The sequence below is a fragment of the Lissotriton helveticus genome, chromosome 5_1 (genome assembly GCF_964261635.1).
Source record: "Lissotriton helveticus chromosome 5_1, aLisHel1.1, whole genome shotgun sequence".
In the NCBI taxonomy this organism is placed as follows: Eukaryota; Metazoa; Chordata; class Amphibia; order Caudata; family Salamandridae; genus Lissotriton; species Lissotriton helveticus.
Genome location: NC_136065.1, coordinates 537,875,413 through 537,896,635, shown reverse-complemented (window position 1 = coordinate 537,896,635; position 21,223 = coordinate 537,875,413). Strand labels below are relative to the sequence as shown.

Sequence of the window (21,223 nt, the reverse complement as noted above, 5' to 3'; positions counted from 1 at the left end):
TTTGGAGCCTACGAACCGCCCCTCGTGTGGAGAAGCGTGGCTCAGTGGTTAGAGGCGGCAGACCCGGAAGCTGAGATCGGCCGTGGACCAGGGTTCGATTCCCCGCCTCGGCAGGTCTTGGGCTCAAAAATTCCACGGACTCGACAATTCTCGCTCCGGTGCCTACTCGACTCACGGGGTCACACTCTGCGACTCTGGGCAATAGCTTGCTTAATCTCCACTACGGCCCCTCGCGGCGGGATGCCTGGCTTTCACCTTGTGGACACCCTGCCGGGGTATCTCACAGGGGAATACCAGGATGGGTTCCCTAAGCAAGCGCTTAGATACCGTGTCGGTGATTTGCGCTATATAAATACATGTACATTTACATTTACATTTACATTTACATTCGCAGATTTTCCAGCTTAGTATCTTCGCGGTGCTGTAGCATTGCTTGGTAGATAGTTTCTAATGTGATATCAGATTCTAGATGTGCCTCAGCCAAATTTGTAATAGTTTCTGTGGTCTGATTCAGTATTGGTGACCCTGCATTTTCCGCACTACCAGGCTCCGTAGGAGGAGGATGATCATTCACAATTTTGCTCACTGTGCCTTTCTCAGGAGGCCATTCCTCCCTCCTTGATTGTGTAAAATCCACGTCATCCTCTTCTACTTGTGTAGAGTCTGTAGTGCTAGCCAAGCTTTTATCATCTCTCCACTCTTCTCCCCCCTCTATACTCTCCGTCTCTAGAGCATTAGAGAGATCTGACATTGAATAGAACTTGCCTGCAGAACCAATAGACTCTGTATCTCCAATACATTCTACCAAAGTTTCTGCAGGAGTTATCTGCTCCGCAGATCCAACAACACGTAGATTTCCAACCTGAGAATCTAAACTGTCCCGTGTATAACTTGTATATAAAGCCAATTCCGAGCCTGAAGAGTCTACAGCACTAGAAGGTACTGCTGTAGCTTGAATTCGTTTAGGAGATAAGGCTGCATCAGTATTAGCACTTGTATTAGCACTTACCTCCCCATTTTAGCATTTATTTGAATTATCAGGCAATTGTTGCTTACCTTTAGGTAAGTTTTTCTTTTTAAACATCCCCGAAATTTTCGGAGTAGCCCCTTCTACTGTCCCCATTTTCCTGGAGTCTGTCTCGGGCATTGGGAGCTTTGTTAGAGGGTTGATAGAATCCATTACCACTCCAATGGTCTTAAGCTTTGTTATACTTTCTTGCGCGGGAATATTTTCACCGGCACTCTCCGTTGTGCTCTCCGTTGCGGCTACAACTGCTCGAGTCTGTGGTCTACCCCCTTTAATTTGTGCGTTTCACTTGGTGTTCTTCGGTGGCATCTTTAAGTTTCCTTCCCCCCGACCAGCACACCATCCGAAACGTCGATTAATCTGATTAATCCGTTTTGTAACTCTCGCTACATTCACAGCGCTTCCAGCACCAAAACTCTTGGCGTTTGAGCGTTCGCAGCAGGACGTTGCCTCCAACAAGCCGGTTAGCCCGCATAACGCCCACCTCGATCCTCCGCTAGGCACACCTGTGGAGCTCCTAACGGAGAGCCGGGAGAAACACCATACGCTGCGGGGAAATTGCTGGTGAGAGTGAACCCAATCCAAGATCATCCCCGGTGGTTTAAGCCTTTTCGCCTTTCTCCGGAGAAAACAGCAAACAAAACTCACCGTCAGGAAGGAGAGGAGTGAACAGAGGTAAGGCACTCCACGTACTGCTCACTCGGATGCGTGCACATCCGCCATCTTCCCCCCCACTGCAATTACATCATATGCTGGTGGGGCCCCTGCCCATATTGGAGCACCACCATGAATAATAATGTTGGGGAATAAGCCTATGAAGGCCATAATGGGGAACTCTTTGTGAGGCTCTGGCTGCTCATTTATTATTCTATTTGTATTTGTTTTTGTGGGTGTCCTCATCCCACCAAGGACATCCACAGCTTGGTTTTCTTGTAGAAGGCTGTGGGGGATCCCAAGGGTCTTATAGCCCCTGTTCTTCCTACACGGAGACCCTATCATATGGGGCCATGCAGGAGCTGGCTTCAGTCTCAGTTTTTCTTACATTTTTGAGAGTGGGTGCCCTGGTCCCACAGGGAGGACCCAAGACATTTTGAGACATTGCAGGCCACTGGAGGAGGCCCATGGACCCCGCGGAAAAGCCAGCACCTCATTTACAGGGGAAACCACAACACTGTGAGCCATTGGGGGAGCCATTGCTACCACGGCCCATTGGCACCCCTGCCAGTACTCATTCCATCATCATTCATATGAACACGAATAGGGAGTTACATTTCTATTCCCTGCCCTTGCTCTACTGCAATAGGGTCCCTGGTGTGACTTGAGCCCCGAGAATGGGGTATCCTAGGCCATATTATGGTTCAGGTAAGGGCAGCTTAGGCTCCCCTCTCCAGCTCAATTTTTTTATTGACCCTAGAGAACCGGGTTCCCAGGACCAAAAATTGGCTCAAGAACAGGGGCCCTGCACCCTCTCCCCAAAGTAATTATATCTGGCTCAGGGTAGGTGTCCCCAGGTTTTATTAATGGCTCGGAAAGAGGGGGTGCCTGTTCTCCTTACAAAGGTAATGACATCAGCACCAGGGGCTGGGATCCAGAAGCCTTTGAGTGGCATGACCGCTCCCCTCTAAAATGACATTATTGTGACCTGAGGTCAATGACCCACTTCTTGAGGGATTTAAAATGAAAAGCCCACTCTTTTGTTTTTTCAACATTTTCTTCAGGACACACCCTGAGTCCTAAAATGGCTTCTGCAACATCGTTGTTGATTTGATCATTATCTATTGACCCGTCGGGTCCGTGGATCCCCAGTGGCATGAAAATACATACATTTTTAACTGTAATTCCTCAAACCCTACTGATGGATTTAAACTGAATCACACATTCTTGGTGAAGACCTAGTTTTCTACCAAATTTGATGTAATTCTATTTTTGTGCATCACTGTTCAAAAGTGCATGGTGAAAATGTGTTTTGGGACCCCCCTTTTTCTTGTCCCCTGCTTGCTGGATCACCACAAAACATTTAAGGAAGGAGCTGAGGTGGATGAGATGTTTGTGTAGATTCCTCAAACTGTACCAAAGTTATAAAGAAACCAAAAAAACAACTTCCTATGGAAAGTTGGTCCCAACATAGTTACCCAGTGGTGACTGGCAGTGGTTAATATATACATATATGCACAAAAACATATAACAAGTAATTTAAACATTTTTGGCATCATATGAAATAAATCTAACTAAGGCCTTTTGAAGAGGATGTGGTGTACGGAATGTCTCAGTCACTCCAGTTTTCCTCTTCACACCAAATTTTTCTGAAGCACCTCAATTAGACACTCTTTTTCACCTGACAAAGTGAAGGTCAGCATCAAAGTAGAAGTCACTAAAATTCTGGAATTGTGGGTAGAGGTCATTGGGCCCTCTAGTAGTCCTTAGTCCATCCCAGTGTTGCTGGTGCCAAAGGTGGCCCCACCAGGCGCCACTGCAGAACTCAATTTCTATGTTGATGACAGGGGCCCAACTCGGTCCCCAAGACTGAAGCACACCCATCCCCCAAACTGATCAGCTTATTAATAGGTTAGGGGCTGCCACGTTTCTGAGCACGTTTGACTTAACTTCAGGGTACTGGCAGATTGCTCTGACTGAGAGGGCTAAAGAGAAGTCAGCCTTCTCTATCCCAGAGGGCCACTCTCTGTTTAAAGGTATGCCCTGTATGCTCAGGAATGCCCCAGCCAACTTCCAGAGGTTGGTGAACAAGGTCTTAGTTGGGATGGGGTCCTTCAGTGCTGCATATTTAGATGACATGGCAGTCTTCAGCAGCACCTTGCATAACCACCTATTTCACATACAGGAAGTGCTTCAGGCTCTGCAACAGGAAGGCCTGACTATCAAGGCCAGTAAGTGTCAGATAGGGCAGGGATCTGTGGTGTACTTGGAACACCTGGTGAGTGGGGGAAATGTGCAGCCTCTCCAAAATAGGCCAAAATAGAAACTATGCTGGGCTGGAAGCCACCAAAAACTCAAACAGAAGTGATGGCCTTCCTGGACCTCAAAGGGTACTACAGGAGATTTGTCAAGGGATATAGCACCATTGTTTGCCCCTTGACTGAGCTGACTTCTAGGAAGAACACCAAGAAGGTGATCTGGACAGAGGCTTGTCAGAAAGCCTTTAACTCCCTAAAACAGACCATATGCACAGACCCGGTGCTAAAGGGCCATGCCTTTTCCCAGGAGTTTATTGTCCAAACAGATGCTTCAGAGCTCAGTATAGGGGTAGTCCTATCACAGAAAAATGAAGAGGGCCTAGATCAACCTGCAGCATTCATCTCTAGGATGCTACTTCCCATGGAACAGAGGTGGAGTGCTATTGAGAGAGAAAGCTTGGCTGTGGTCTGGGCACTGAAAAGCTGAGAACGTACTTGTTTACAACTCACTTCTGGGTTCAATCAGTTTCTAGGCCTCTCAGGTGGCTAATACAAATGAGGGGTGAGAGTCCAAAATTGTTGAGGTGGTCCATTTTCCTACAAGAGCTGTACTTTATAGTGAAACACCTTGCTGAGTCCGACCACTACAATTCTGATGGTCCCTCCAGTTTTTGTTGCCTTTGGGAAGAGAACTCCCAAGGAGTTTGGTAGTTCTCTTCACTTTCACATGGGTGGGGGGCACATGTTAGACCTGTCAGACTTAGGGTGACAAGTGCTAGTTTACTGGCCTCCTGTTCAGAACCACAGGGACACAAAAGGCTTACTCCATTCTGAACTAGCACCTAGACCCAGCCTGAGTGGGACCTGACCCTCCAAGTGGTGCCCATCCAGTCCTGGACCCTTGAAAGTAGTGCTAAATGTACCCAGATAGCCAACATCCAAAATCAGGTAAGGTATTTGGCTATACACTGCTCTGAGAATCAGGAAGAGACCGGCATCAACCTGTTTAGATATCCACCCAAGGTGCATCGTAGGTCGAATTGACTTTGCGGCTACTCCCGCTACCTTCCTCTCCACAGCAGCAATGCCATTTTAGTGGTCCATCACAAAAGGGGTATCCATACTCATGAGATTGTCTTCGGCTACAGTCCTCTGCTTTGTCCAAATGAAGATTTTTGACTTCCATTGCAGAAGTCCTAATGTAGAAATCTTCACCGCTGCTTTGACCCAAGGCTATCTAGCGATGACAACTCATGCAGTCTTGCCCTAGTGAAGTTTACCTTCTCAGAACATTTTTCTCAAAAACTTTATAAGTCTGATGGTAAGCGCTAACGGGACCCAATCCACTTCTTGTATATGAACTGCAATCCATCGCTGTGGACCTTATTTTCCAACTTTGACCCGGTCATGCGCGACTACTTGTCCAGGGTTGGTGCCTTGATTTTTTAAGAGCTTATTTATACAAAAAAATCATACTTCCAGTTCTACTGATTGTAGTTTTGTAATTTTGGTTTCAAATATGTTATTAAAATGTACTCTGTTTTTCTAAACTGGATTGAGATTTTGCATGTGTTGTGTTTTCACTTTATTACTATTTGTGTGCTACTTTACACATTGCATCTATGTTAAGCCTGACTATTTTTTGTGCCAAGCTAACCAGGGTTAAGCACAGGTTAATTTAGTGACTGCAAGAAACTGTGGCTGTTGCTTGACCAGGGCTCACATCCATGTCAACAAACAACCCAATTTCTAACAAGGTGCTACAGGTAAAATAGGTAAATAAATATCACACTTAGAATAACCTCACAATTGCAGGCTCTCTGTGAATAGTTTAGGCAGACTTCTCTGTTATGGGCTGTAGGACAATCCATCTATATACCTGGCATTGGCAACATAAGTCACATTTTTTCCTAAAGTCAAAAGTCTCCCAAAATTTGGTGAGCACAACTTCAAGAGGCACGGTTTGCCTAAGTGCAATGGCTGGGAGGTCCCCAGTGAGAGGTAAAATAGGTAAATATATATCACACTTAGAATAACCTCACAATTGCAGGCTCTCTGTGAATAGTTTAGGCAGACTTCTCTGTTATGGTGTGTAGGACAATCCATCAATATACCTGTCATTGGCAACATAAGTCACATTTTTTCCTAAAGTCAAAAGTCTCCCAAAATTTGGTGAGCACAACTTCAAGAGGCACGGTTTGCCTAAGTGCAATGGCTGGGAGGTCCCCAGTGAGAGCTCCTCCCTCCAGAAAGAGTGTCCGATGGGCCTGTCTTATCAGTGTCCTCCATGAAACTTGTTAGGAGGTGAAGCTGCAGGCTCCATTGGGAGGGGCAGAAACAAAGCAAACGCCTCCTTCCCATACAAGTTAAGAGCCCTCCTGTTGGACATAGTAATGCTTTATTCTTTGGCAAACCTCTGCTTACCAGCTGAGTCAGCACAGGACATCAAGTATCAGGTGCAGTCTCTGGGGCTCTGGACATTGTCACACTCTCTCCCTCCCCTCCTACATGGTTGGCACAGTGCACAAATTATGCTTTGAACAGCAACTAGGAAGCTGGGAAACCCACTTGGGTCAGCAGCTACATTATTCCCTCTGCTTTTATCTTAGGCAGAGTGCACTGGTGGCGATTTAACAGCAATCAGGGAAGCAGAAAGATCCAATCTAGCACTCACATCAGCTCCGGCATTGCTACCATGCTAGTGTACACGTTTGGGCTGTTCCTCCACTCGGGCACAGGAGCTGGAGTCCTCTGGGGAATCAACTATAGCCCAGGTAGCTCCTGCTCCTCTCCATTAGAAGGCTAGGCAGGCTTCAGTATTGAGGTAGGTCACAGCTCATTCTAAAAGTCAGATACATGTATGCATTGTTGAATAATGGTCACAACCTGAATTTATCCTTTCTTAGGGTGATAGAAGTAAGTTTTCTATGGTACCCAATTACATTTTCTCATGGCACCAGGTAGCGAAGATGTGGCCCTTTAGAAAAAAAAATTTTTATATTCTGAAGTTGATTTTTCTTACAAATGTTAACAATGAAACGGTGTGGTTTTCTACAATGGTCAGAAGAAGTTATCTACATTAAAATGTGAAATCTAGTTGTCTACCTTAATATGTGACCCATAATTCACCCAATTAAATGTTAATCAGAACAGTGCAAGGTACAATAAAGAATATACAAATTCAGGTATAACAGGGAAAATCACAAATGTTGATGGGATTGCATACCAGATCTTCTACAAACCCCACACAGTTAAAGAACCAACCACTGTACCAATGCTAGGGTGACATATGGTTTGTAAAAAACAGGTAGGTAGACCTACATTGTCGAATGTGGTACTTTTTCAATGCTGCCAAGATAAACCATCTAGTATATTTGATGTAAAAGCCACAAAAAATGTCAAAATGCAAAGAAGTTTGGGTTGCTGTGTTGTCACAGGAACAAGACAGTACACGGGTAATCCCTTGCTGACCTAAAAGAAAACAATTCCATTTCTGATAGTTTGAAGTTTGGATCTCACCAGCAGCCCTCATTCCCTTGGATTAACTGTAATGGGCAAATATGGTTCCATACCCATAGTAGGAGATAATGAAAGAAAGTAATGGATAGAGGATTTTTTCAACTCCACCACTGCCTTCTGCCTTAATATTTCCTCAAGGAAAGTGGTTTTCAGCTGAAGTCACTTTCTCTAAGCACTGCCATTATATAATGACCAAAAGAAAGATGATAACACATTTCATCTTGGTAAATCTCTTCAATTGACTTCTCATAGGGGAAGTTATACAAAATTACTCTAACCACGCAAATCAAACCACACATCCACACAATGTAGCATGTTACCCATGTAGACAAGCAGAACAGCGCTACACCTAGGGATAGTAATCACTATACACATATTTTAATAAAATGCAATACAATATATTACAATCTGCCATGTGGGATGGACTGGTGATCGCTAAGCTCTGCTATTTTATCATGATGGACAACAAAGGCACAGATGTTAAAGAAAGTCTATTTTATTATATACTTGCAATGCAAATTGATGATTCATTGAGATGTAAACTGTCCACAAGTGTCCCAGCAAAGTGTTTCTTTTGAAACAAATAATTCTTCCATAAAAATCGCTCTAGGGTACCAATTCAGAAAACAGATCAATGCTATAACCTATGATTAAACAAATATCAAAACTGCCTGCCATTTTTCTTGGGATCAGCATGTACGGTGGCCCTTTATAATGACAGTGTGCCTGGCGGTTTGAAGGGTCTTATATACGGATATGAGTACACAAATGCAGACTACTATGACCCAGAAAATGAAGACAAATATCAAACGTTTTCACAGGAAGTGAAGCGCTTGCTAAAGTCATATAAGAACAACTTTTGCTGAGTCAATTCTAACAATATATTGCTGGTAATTCATATTGGATTCAGTGAGTATCATGCTACCATTCAATATTTTACAGCATTAGCCACAACTTTTTGAGGAAGCATGGCATTAGCAAACAATCTCCTCTTTACTTCACTTTTGTAGATTTCAAACTGTTTGACATGGTAGGTAGTTGTCTTATATATCACCTTCCATATCAGAAGCCCTTCCAATATTATAGTTTAATACTTGGATTTCAGTGTTTCAAAATCAAGTTTAAGGCCAGCATTCAAAATCTGTGTTACTAAGGAGGGAAAATGGGTGTAATTCAGCAATCCTTTTATAGTACTTCTTTTATTTCGTCTTTTTCTAGTACATTTGGATTGAACATGAGTGCATATATCAAGATCTATATCTTTGTCATTATTATGTTTTCACTGATGATATTCTGCTTATATCACACACAGATCAGGTTGCAATGATGAGCGGATATGCTGGCATTACAAGACAAAAGAAGAATCAACCGGCAATTAAAAAATAAATAATTAAATGTGTGACTCTTGGTGGCCTATATCATTTTAAAGATATTAAATTGATGGCAGATCAATAGGAAATCACACACAGTTGCTTTTATCTGGAAACACTTATTTATAACATGTTTGAATTAAAAGCTGATTTAAGGGAAAAATGGTCCAGACAGGGGCAAAGATTAGAGTATTCTGGCTGATTAATAACATTATTGACGATTCCACACGGATTTTATCCAGTTCAGTTAGCACTAATCACCTTTCTAAAGTTTCCTGTCATTTACATGAGTTTGTCCCTAATAAAGGAGATGCTTTCCATTTAAGTTTTAAATATAGTGGTCTTGATGTCCTAAATATGTTAAGACTTCAATTGTAGTTAGGTAACATTACTCTTAAACTGATAAATAGAAAGATCAACTATTTCATGAATATAGCAAAAATGACGATGACATACACTCTATTAGTTTGAAAGAATTATATTGCTAGATATGACTCAATTAATGGATAGGATGGAGTGTATGCTATGGTTTTACTGGATTTATACATTAGTTTTAAATGTGTTCATACTTATTTTATTTTTATTTTACATGATTGATTGTTTGAATGTCTTCTTGAAGGTGAGTTAAATTACAAAGAAATTACTAAATACATTTTACTGGTTAGCTTTCAATATAACTGCATGCATATAGCTGATCAGTGGAGAAGCGTGGCTCAGTGGTTAGAGGCGGCAGACCCGGAAGCTGAGATCGACCGTGGACCAGGGTTCGATTCCCCGCCTCGGCGGGTCTCGGGCTCAAAAATTCCACGGACTCGACAATTCTCGCTCCGGTGCCTACTCGAATCACGGGGTCACACTCTGCAACTCTGGGCAATAGCTTGCTTAATCTCCACTACAGCCCCTCGTGGCGGGATGCCTGGCTTTCACCTTGTGGACACCCTGCTGGGGTTTCTCACAGGGGAATACCAGGACGGGTTCCCTAAGCAAGCGCCAGGATGCCCTTTGGGTGACAGGTTTGCGCTATATAAGTACACCTACATTTACATATAGGGACCAACCAAGCAAAGACTAAATCACCAAGATGGAAGAAAATTAATCCTCACAGAATCAGAAAATACCACCACTTGAGTTTGACAACCATCCCATTGAAGAAATACTTGTTTATTATAGTACATTTTCAGTATTGCAATGCATATCTTGCTAAGGTGAGAAACTACTAGGTCTTTCCCCTGGCAGAAACTGGGAATAAGTATGCTTATGATGGCTATTTCATTCATACTGAGCTAGTATAAAACATGCATAATCCTGTCTTCTACCAACTCAATGAAATGCTTTCTTATCTTCAAATAATACGTCTGTTGATTACTTATTGAAGTGGACAACAGAGACATGCGACTCATTCAGTCATGGAAAACCTCCCCATATGTTCTATGTTATTTGGAAATTTCAAGTTCCAAATTTGGCCCCCTTTATGCTTCTTTATTCTTATTTCACGATTTAAGATATTTCTTACTGAATTTCAGTTTCAAACAAAATAAAAAATAACATAATTCTTCATTTAATTTCTTGGAATAGTGGGAAATTATAATTGCCTTGTTATTACTTGGCACATTTTTCCCTGAATGCTGCCAATTGTTAAGTGTGTTATTTTCTTCATGTAATTGTATGATTCTATATCATACAACCCAAAAATTAATTCAGGCTGCTCCTTGTATGATCTGCTTTCAAGGCTGAATGGGGACTACTTATGAATGGAGGAAACAGTATTGTGAGGCAAAAGGGATTTTGAAATTATGCAGCTGAGTCTTGACAGATATTGCACCGCTCGCCTGATTGAGCACACTATTCCTAATGTAATGACAACAGCCATAATAGTACTTGTAAAAGGCGTTTTAATTGTAGGTGTATTAATAGTAGAATTAGTAATAGTATTAATGTTAGTATTCGTTTCGGTAAAGTTATTAGTGGTATCGTGATTTGTGCATTTAATGAGCTCTTGGAAATATCAATAACTACAATCCAACTTAACCACACAGTGCAATGACCAGGCAAGTTTAATTCTGTAAACACTTTCATGAACAAAGAAATTAGGTATTTCTTACCATTCCGACTTTCTTCATCCACAGATGCTATTGTTCCCGGAATTCCAGACCTTGCTAGCTTGCAGTCTATAAATGAGAAAGTATAAGTGCCATCAGTTGATTAATATTGGTGTTTGGGATTCAGTGTTATGTGTAAATCTACTGCAGATACATCTGAAACGTGTAAATATGAACCTAAAACTGGCATCACTTTAGTAAAAATAAACATATATAACTCTTTCTGTGTTCCTCCTGTAGACTACGAAATTGTACAACTGCTTTGGCTGCAATCGTTTAAACTGCTGTGACCACTTCCACAACCATGTTTGGAAGCTCTATATGGTAGTAAGGTTTAGCATATATTCTAAGGTGGTTAGCACATTCAACATCTATTAAAACATCAAACAGACAACAACCAAAATCAATGTTTGACTAGACCTGAATGAGCATACATCTCTGGCTTCACGAATACAGGTAGGGTTTCAAAATCAAATCAGAAGCACCAAATATGATGGAAGTGCAGGTTTCTTACTAATCTTTGCATTTCACAACACGGTAACACATCACTACATCAAGATGCTCTTATAAAATTTTAGGTACACATGTAGACAAGACAACGCCGTGGAGATGTTTCTATAATTGCACTAGTAATAAAAGCACTGGAGCACTCGCCTTTTGAGCAGGAATCATGGTATGAGTCTAATTAATGTATATGAGTGGACGAATACAAGACATTAAGGTGTACTCATAAAAATAAATGTTAAATATGATTGAAATGTCAGTTTAATAAAAAGTGAAGTAATGATAGTGTTCAAACAGAATTTGGATGATGGCCTAATTACAGTGCGAAGGAGAAACAGACAAGCAATGTGCAGGAGATTATATCTAGCCATCTTACCCTCATATTGCCAGTCTGGAGTCAAAAGTATAGAGTCATCAATGGAAGCAGAGAAGAGTTATGAAAGAAAAGAAATAAGAATATAATAATGTTTTCAAGCAAGAAAGTATTAACATGCAAACACAGTTATTTAGTAGAAGCAAGCGAGTTGTTATAGAATCGTGAGAGTTAATGTAGATTGTTTAATCAATATGCTGAAGAGTGCAGCTTGAAAGTAATTTATAAGTTACAGTTTAGGATTTGGGCTAGCCACTTCAAGGAAATAGTTTCGAAAGAAACCTGAGTGCATATCCATCGCCACAATCAGTTTATCTTTAAAATATGTGGAATACATTTGGCCCCTTTACCTAGATTCCACAACTAGCCCCCAGGAGATAAAATCCATTGCTAATCATGTGCAGGTGAGTGTGACTATGGAAATGTGATTTAATAGCATTAAATGGCATGGTTAAGTACAGAACATAGTTTTTTGTTTTTTTTTACAGTATGTAACTGGCAACAGGCAATTTATAATTAAAGCACAAACTTAAATGAGAAAAACATAGTTTGCACCTGTTGGGAAAAACATTGACAAAAATGGGATTATATTGTGTCTTTTTGATAAACACTTGTTTGTGTGTTTGAGGGTCATTCAATATACAGATTGTCTATTTAATGAGTCCTGCATGGCTAATCTACAAGACCTTCTTTCCAAAGAATCTTCCCTTAGGGGAGTTCTTTACTTCTATGTCCTATGCAGAACATGTTAGTGGTTCCAAAGATAGGCACATATTACATATGTATGCTTTCAGATTTCATATAATTAAATCAGTAATATATTGTATCATGAGGCACCATTCCAATTCTGACAAGTTATGGGTACTTTAAAATTTAGAATGTAGGAAAATCAACTTTAGTGATTTAATTACGTCTCTAAACAAATGTTGCAACATTGTTGTATTATATTTAACTATGCCGACACTCAGTAGCATAGTAGTGAAAGTGTTTTTCATGACCAGTAAGATACAAGCATTTTGAAGAAAAGGTATTTCCTAGCAGAAGGTTTGATAATGTGAGTGAAGGTGGTCAATCGTTTGTCCTTCCATTAAGTAATTCGCCCATAAATGCTGATAAAGTTACCTTTGTGATCCAAGATACAATGATTCAGATGTTTAAGAACGGAGAAACAATGAAGCATTTCTCTAATTTTGCTCAAGACGGAATTGCACCACCTAATACACCACAGTTTAAAGAACTTTTGTATAAGGGACCTTTCAGTGGCGCCTCACAGAGGGAGTGCTGTGGGGCGGTGTGGCAGGGTGGGGTGGGGGTAGTAAACTCTGACTTACGTCAGAACGGAGTTAGGTAAGTAAATGAATAAATAAAACTATGTACCTTGCGTACACTGCTTCACTGAGTTGGCAATGCAGCACACGCATGGTAAATCGTTTTATTTATTTATGGACTTACCTTACTCCATTCTGTTGTATGTCCGAGTTTACTACCCCCCACTCTGCCCCTCCCCCCGCAGCACTCCCTCTGCGAGCTGCCACTCTGACTTGTTATATAAATGGCGGTGCTAGTGAAGATTCTAAGATTCTAGAAAGAGGAATGTGGATGTGAGTTTTTATGATAAGCATTAGCAGATCACAAATGTATCAGCTGCCTTCAAGCTAAAGAATTTTGTGGAAAATACATAATACATTTAATTTGCCAACTTCAGCAAATTTAGTAACCAGTGAAAGATTAAACAGGGAGTGAACCCTGAAGTTAGGGAGGCAATTTTTACAAACTATGAGTGAAAAAGTACGGTTGAGGTAGACCTCCATAAAGGGCATGAGCTAGAGCTCAAAGTGAGGGAGTTATTCACAACTGTTAAATATAAGTTTGCCAGCAGAAATCTTATCATTTTTAAGGAGCTAATATTTTAGCAAGTAGGCCCAATTTGAAGCCTTAATCAGCGGTATTTTTGTATAGTCAGAGACAAAAACTAATCCCAGCATATTGGGAAAGAGGAGTTTCCTAGATATGTAAATGCAGAAGTTTTGATAATTGTTATCGAGTTGCAGGAAATGCAAGGTCACCCATATAATTATTGATAATTCAGGGACACCAGCTAAATAAAAGCAAAGCCGATATCACCTGCAAATAGGCATAGACTGAAATCATTCAACAATAAATAGGATCTAAAGTTGTATCCTAGAAACAGGGTGAGAATAAAACAAAACAATGAACGAAAGTGAGGACTAGCAAGTAAGATGCCAACCTGGGCAGGGTATATTCATGAATGGCCTCAACTGCCCTAGGACACTGTGAAAAGCTCTTGCTGCAAATATATGATATTTTGTTCAGGCAGTCTGGTGTATAATATAATCTGAATATGGAATTATGTTGAATGTGTTTCATCGCTGTGCTAATTAGTAGTTGGAGCATGTCTAAACTCATATTCTGTCACTCCTTGTTAGTTAAATCTTGTTGCAAATCTTCTGGCCAAATGAATTTTATTTTTGCTATTCAAGTGTGTTAAGATTTGATATGTCTTTGAAGTAAAACCCTTACAGGTAGAGGGAAAAGCCTAATGAGCTTGCCTTGTTTCTACTGACACATCTATCCCTAATTTAATATCTTAATGTTATATATATAAAGATATTCACTCTTGTCCCATTCATGAATTATCATGTAAAACAGCGAATGAGAAGAAACTGTTCTCATCGAAAAGTTGTTCTTATTCCCAGTTCCTTTTTCATCTACAATCTCTCACTACCTTGGTGAGCCCTAATTGAATATTTGGGTTGCACCAAAGCTGTGAAAAGCCAGACTTTCTACCTCATTCAATATTCTCTCCATAGGCCATATATTTGTTCTCAGTGTCATAAAACTCAAATTCTGCAGAAAGCAACCTCCCAGTCCTAAAGGAGCAGATATACTCTATCTAGCAGTTCATGGAGATTTAACCTTTCCAAATAAAGGACAACTGAAAACATCTTACTTAGATTTCAGGACAAGCCCTGAGAAAGAAACAAGCAATGTGGCAGTCTCACCATCTTCACTAAGATTTTCCTTCCACCTATTGATAATGATCAATGTTTGTTCTTCTTTACATCTGGTTGATGTTATCCAAAATCATACCAGAATTGAGTTTTTTGTTATCATGCACACATGCACTTACTTTAATTCCTAACAACCTTATTGATTTAGAAGTCACTATACCTTGCATTTATAGGGTTAGATATGACTTTAGCATGTTAACTAGTATCCCTTTTATCTTTCCTTAGTAGATTCAAATCATTCAATTATTGGTAAAATATTGATAGATTTGTTTTTTCCAAAAAAGAGGGCTGCCTTACCGCTACATATTCTTTCAAGCAAAACAGATATTAGAGCTAAATTCGATGTAATTATATTCATCTACATTTATTGCACATGTTTCTATAGGACACACAAAAAATAATGGGGAATAGCAGCACCCTTGGCTAGTCCCATGGTGGATATTACTCAGGTCAATGTACCAATATAAATTCAGAAAATCATTCCCTGATCATCATGACCTAGGAGGGAAATGTATTGCTTCCAATACTATTCTAAAGTGTAGCAAGTTTAAAAGTTGACATGCCTTTTTGGCATCTAGAAAACAGACTGGTTAAGATTCCTTTGAGTCATCTCTAAAGTATGTTGCTTCACAGAAGTAACCAGTATTCATTATCATTAAATGATATGGGAGGAACCCAAATCTGATTGCTACAGACCACTTTATGAATGTAGATGGTCAACTGTATTGCCAACACTTTCAAAACCAGTTAAAATATAGCCTTATAGCCCACTGCTGACGGTTGTACCAGTTGTTAAAAGTCCAGAAACCAAGTTATAGGCCTGAGCTGCAAGTGAGGGCCTTTAACGAGGGTGAGAGCGTTTACCAACCGGTACATCCTGAGGTAGAAGCGCCATAAGGCTTTTGGAACATTCCACCCACTGAGAGTAGAATGTTCTAAAATAAAATGGAGAAATATGAAGACAAACATTGGAATGTTAGAGCTACAGGTTGATGCCAGTCATTATTAGTCCCAAGCTACTCCATTGTCTTCAAAGGAGCTTCTAACATTCCAATATTCTAATGTATATTTAAAAGTGTAATAGGTCTATATGACTCACAACTTTCTGGGAGTTTACCTGGTAGAAAAAAAATATGAATTTGTTTTTACTGAATGAGTGAGGTGGTCCATCATCTAGAAGGAGTGAAGCAAAACCCTCATTTAGAGATGGAATTGTTTCTTTCTTAGAGATTTTATTTATGTCTCTGGGCATCACACTGTATATGGAAAGCTTTATAAGCATGTAAACTCCTAATATATTCTCACCCTCTTCATTAAAAAGAGCTGCTATGTTCTGCCCAATCTTCCTATAACAACCTACATCCTAAATCTATTAATCTAAATTATCAGATTCTAAAAACATCTCCATATCCTCCTCTGAGAGTGATAAGGATTGAACATAGAGCTCTTATTAAAATGTTAAGATTTTAATAATGCATTTCAAGGTCCCTTTAAACAGCCCTCATCTAAGGCATTTTCACACACTTAACCTGATTAATGATTGTTTTAGCTGTAATATTTCAGACCAAAAATGTACCTAATTTGTGATTTGTTTCAAGCACTAATTGATACATTGTTTGATAATTAGCCAACTCCATTTTATACCTAATCTCCTTAGTTTGTAATGTATATTTATTTACTTCATTTATATTTCTAAATTACGGATGATGACCATCATATATTGTAATATTCTAAGTTCAATTTGTGTAATCATCGGGGCTTCACTTTCTTATTATTTTGTTAATCTATTGGGCAGTTATTCAACCTCGTAGATAGGCCTTAAAAGTTTCTCATGTTATACATAACCTTGAAACTCCTACATGAAACTCAAAAAGCTCCTTAATTTCTGCCATAAGGGTGTCCTGAACTTCGGTATCGTACAGCATTGGCATATCTACACATCATTTGGAATGTTTAGATCCCCTGCCTAGCTTACACACATTATATATTGAAGAATGGCTTGATAGCATCTGGGAAATAATACTGGATTCCATGGTATAAAGATAGCCTTTTGATCACTATTTAATCCGAGCATGTGAGTAATGCTTATCAGAGTGTGCATATCTTACTCCAGATATATGATGAACCTAATTGAAAGTCCTACTTTCAAGTGAAAGCATTTTGTGGAGTTTATCTAACTGAAGTCCTTCTGGTATAGTGTGGTGATGTGTTGCATAGAGGAGCTGTGATTTATAATGTTAGATGGAACAATATTATTTACAGGAATAACAATTTGTATAGGTGTCAAATTTAAAATGCACGTTTTCAGCAAAATAGCTTACATTGCTCAGTGATGGCATCCTGAAAACAAAACATACTTGTTCGTTAATCCATTATATACTCGGAAAGTAAATGACAATACACAGTTGAAAAGTGACATCACCAGCAATAACCCTGCAATACATGTAGACTAAAGTGACTAAATCTGCTTTCAACAAGAATGACAATAGTAAGAGCTAAGAAATCAACCAGGAGTGCTGCAAGGCCATCAAGCACTCAGTCAACTTCGGAAGAGACACACCGCTCATCGATCATCAACTTATTTAAGGGCAAGATAGACAGTATCTGACAGCCTATTAATAGCACCTTGGCTTCTAGATTTCTCTCGGTGAACTCAAGACAACGCATAAATGATCAGCTTTAGACTACTAAAGATCTGGCAAGAAAATATATCTTAGTCCCTGCAGCTCATATCATGAGAAACAGATTTAGTAATGTATTAATTGTTTGTCGTGTTGGTTCACTGACACTTCTTTCAATTATCAGCAGCCAGATCCATCTGCAAGATACCTGGATGTTTTCAAACTTGAGCTGCATGTGCTCATACTGAAGAGGCTTACCTGACTGCTTTGAAATGTATTTCCTAATTACAGACCTGCAATACTTGGAAACACCATGAAGAATTCAGTTGAAAAGTAGCTCTATAATAACACAAAGTTTAGCACACTCCTATAGGATTGGCATTCTGGCTCAGGTCAGATTGAATATAAAGGTATACCAGTCAATATGTGTCCATGCCTTACTTTACTGAATGACCTCTCTACCACCTTTGAAATTATCAACGAGCAAGTGTCCAAGACAACATCATACTCTCAAGGGGCTTCAGTGTCACATTCAGTGGTGATTTTGAGTCAAGGATCTCAATGTCGAGTTGATGCAGATGAGTGCTGTAAAGCCTGAGCCTATCTTTGTAACACATGACCCCCTTTCCTCAGTTGGTTCTCTAAAAACCAGAAAACAGATGCCAAAGATGTCAGCATACACTTGTTTGCAGATGGTACTCCACACTAACTGATGGTCTCATTTGGTTATGGCATCAAATGGTTGAAGCATTGACTTGCAATAATTCAAATCTGTATATTGAAGCCTAATCTTGCTCTCAACCTGAACATGACCAAGCTGATGTCTTCCCTCCTTTCTCAATTTGCAACACAGTCAATAAATTGCATGGCAAGGAATGGCTCATTCAGATGCTGTGTGTCTTCACACAACTACTGATTGATGTCTCCAAGTCCACAGGTTTCTAGATTGCCACCAGCTGCAGCATCATGATGCACATCACACACACAAAAAGACTGCTTGGCACCAATCAACCTTGCTCTGTAAAGTGAATTATTTCATAACTGCAGACCACTTCAGTAGGGCCATCATGGTAGCACTTTGCTCACTGGCAATCTATGGCGCATCTGATAATCCAATACAAATTCCTTCTTTTAACTGCTGCCTACTGGAAGTTGTTTTAATAATTAATAGACCAACTCAATTCCTAGGAAATCTCCATTAGCTCATCTTGCCTTTATCATCTTTAAGACATGCTACCTCATCTATAAAGTAATTAATGATGACACCAGCTTATCTGTTGAATCTGGTGACCAAGATCAAGTATTCTAGAAGGACATCGAAGATATGCAGAACCAGCATTTCCAGAAAGTACAGACAAACACATATGATAGGCAAGGTATTTTCCTTCTAAATTCCAAATGTATGGAAATTATTTTGAATCGAAATGCACAAAGTAAATTTACTTCTAATTCAGTTAAGAGCACAGAATGCCACTGTTCAAGCAAAAACTTGTTGCAGTGTAATACGCTGGTTACTGGGTTCACATGAAGAGTATATGCCAAATGCCCTGCTCCAACCGTAACACCCTACAGCTGAATTGTCCTATCTACCTCAAGTATAAGCTTCACCATTAATCCCAACATACCCATCAACATGCTGCACATTCACCCTGGCAAACCTCCTTCCATACTCCATTCCATGCCCTAACTTGCCATACATGTCAAGCTTCTCCCTACAACACTTTCCCTCATTGTATTGTTAAAAATATTGTACAACATTTCATTGCAGTAGTGCTAGTTTTGTATTACATACAACTGAGAGAAGCTGGTCAGAGTGATCAATGACCCTGTGCCAACTACATTCAACTCCAGAACATCTTTACCCATGATGGGGATTTTCAATTTTGACTTTTCTGCTCACTGCCATTACCACATCAGTGTAATGGTCCTATTGGATGCCTCATACTATGGACACTTTCAACTGTCTTGTTAACAAACAAATGTGTAAAGCAGGTTTGTAAAAAGCATTTGTAATTCTTAAAGTGTAAATTCTTATTCACAGAATGACCAGCATTTTAGAATCTGAACATACTTTCCCCTTTTAGTCCTTACCATTAACTAATTAGGGAGGAAAATCAGATACTAGTGTTTTTTCCAGGATCATATGTGTATGTTGGTGGAGAGGAGGATTCTCATGTGTGATCATTTAGAATACATACAACCACTACAAATAATTTAACTTGCAGCTATTCACAACCACGTGCCTACCATGGTAACCTCATAGAAGTGCCCCTAAAATAGATAAAGATGCTGAGTTTCCTACATTGGAGCATTTGTGTGAGATCCGCCAAATTCCACCCAGGCAAGAGGGCAGCAGGCAGTAGCTTAGCACAGCAGGGCAGCATCCTTCAGAGAAGTAGTCAATTGGAGTGACAGTCTCATGAGCAGCACAGCAGTCCTCCTTCCTGGCAGAGTATCCACAGGTTCAGAAATGTACTGAAGAGTTGGTGTCTGAGGTCCAAACTTTAGGCCAAATTGTGCCTTTGAAGTGGGGAGAAGCTTCTAGATGCATGATTTTGAAATGCACATGTGCCCTGCCTTCCAGGCCCTGGCTTCAGATTAACTACAGGGGGTATGCAGCCCATTATGTGGAGACAGGACACAACCTATTCAAGTGTAAGTGGGGCTGGACTCAGCTCCTCTCCCATCCTGCCAGTGATGGCCCATCCAGTTGCACCTAAGCTAGCCATTGTTTTTTGCTGTCTAGGAGGAATACCCAAAGCCCAACTGTCAACTACACCCAGTCATGTGACCCAGGCACATGCTGCAGGCACCAAATGGCTAAGGCACGAAAATGCAATATTTCACAAAGTTCAAAAAGACGATGGACTCAATGCTGAACACTGTCAAATAGTCAAACCAGTACAGAGATCTGGGCCTAAATCCATAATTTCTTTGCTCACCATGCCATTCTAGTTTGGACCCAGCCATATGCAAATAAGTCTCGACCCTGCTCCCCATAGGACTTTTTGTGGTGGTTTCACAAACAAAACTTCACATGATGCCAGACACACATGTTCAATTAATATCATTTAAGTGGCACACACCCCCCAAGAAACTGTATATATTATGGTTGCACTGATACTGCGCTACACATGAGTCCAGCTCACGTGGCCACACTGTGATACATTGCAGTTTGTACTAAATCGGTGCATTACCCACGCATTACCTGCTACTTAGAGGCTCAAATACCCCCTACCTAGCTAACACCAGATGTATTAAGTTTCTCATATTAGTGTACCGAAGTGGCGCCTGAGGACATTTAATCTCACACTTTATAGATCTCTTCATCTCCCCAGATTTACAATAAGGATTACACAACGTAAGGTAAGAAGTCGGTGACCTCGCCTCTTATCTTGAGCGGTCTACACCTTGATGATATTTCATTTATTCTATCTTTTAATACTTGTTACAGAACACTTCTTATTATTCCAACATTTTGTACCTTGGATTCCACTATTGCTTGGTCTTATCTTGACTGAGTAGGTATAAGACCATTTCTCTCCCACCAACTACCTATTATTCACTAACTTACAGTTGGTACTAACACAAATTAAGAATGCGTGCCTCTATCCTTTATGTAATAAATGCACAACCATTGGCATGATAAAGCCAAGCCATATTCACAACTTATCCCCATTTAGAAAAAAGATATTTACCCCATCAAAGCCACAAGCCCGTATCTCCCGATATAATGGGCACTCTTTGGTGAAACTTCAGGGTCATT

General features: G+C 40.2%; 1 protein-coding gene across 1 annotated transcript in view; it reads right to left on the bottom strand.

Moving 5' to 3' along the window:
• The window catches only part of PCDH15 (protocadherin related 15), a 2,579,312-nt gene that overhangs the window by 2,104,080 nt on the left and 454,009 nt on the right, over window positions 1-21,223 (bottom strand). Inside the window, exon 3 of the mRNA XM_078642873.1 lies at window positions 10,931-10,996. Within this exon, the coding sequence (XP_078498999.1) occupies window positions 10,931-10,996 (66 nt within the window). The remainder of the gene's footprint in view (window positions 1-10,930; window positions 10,997-21,223) is intronic.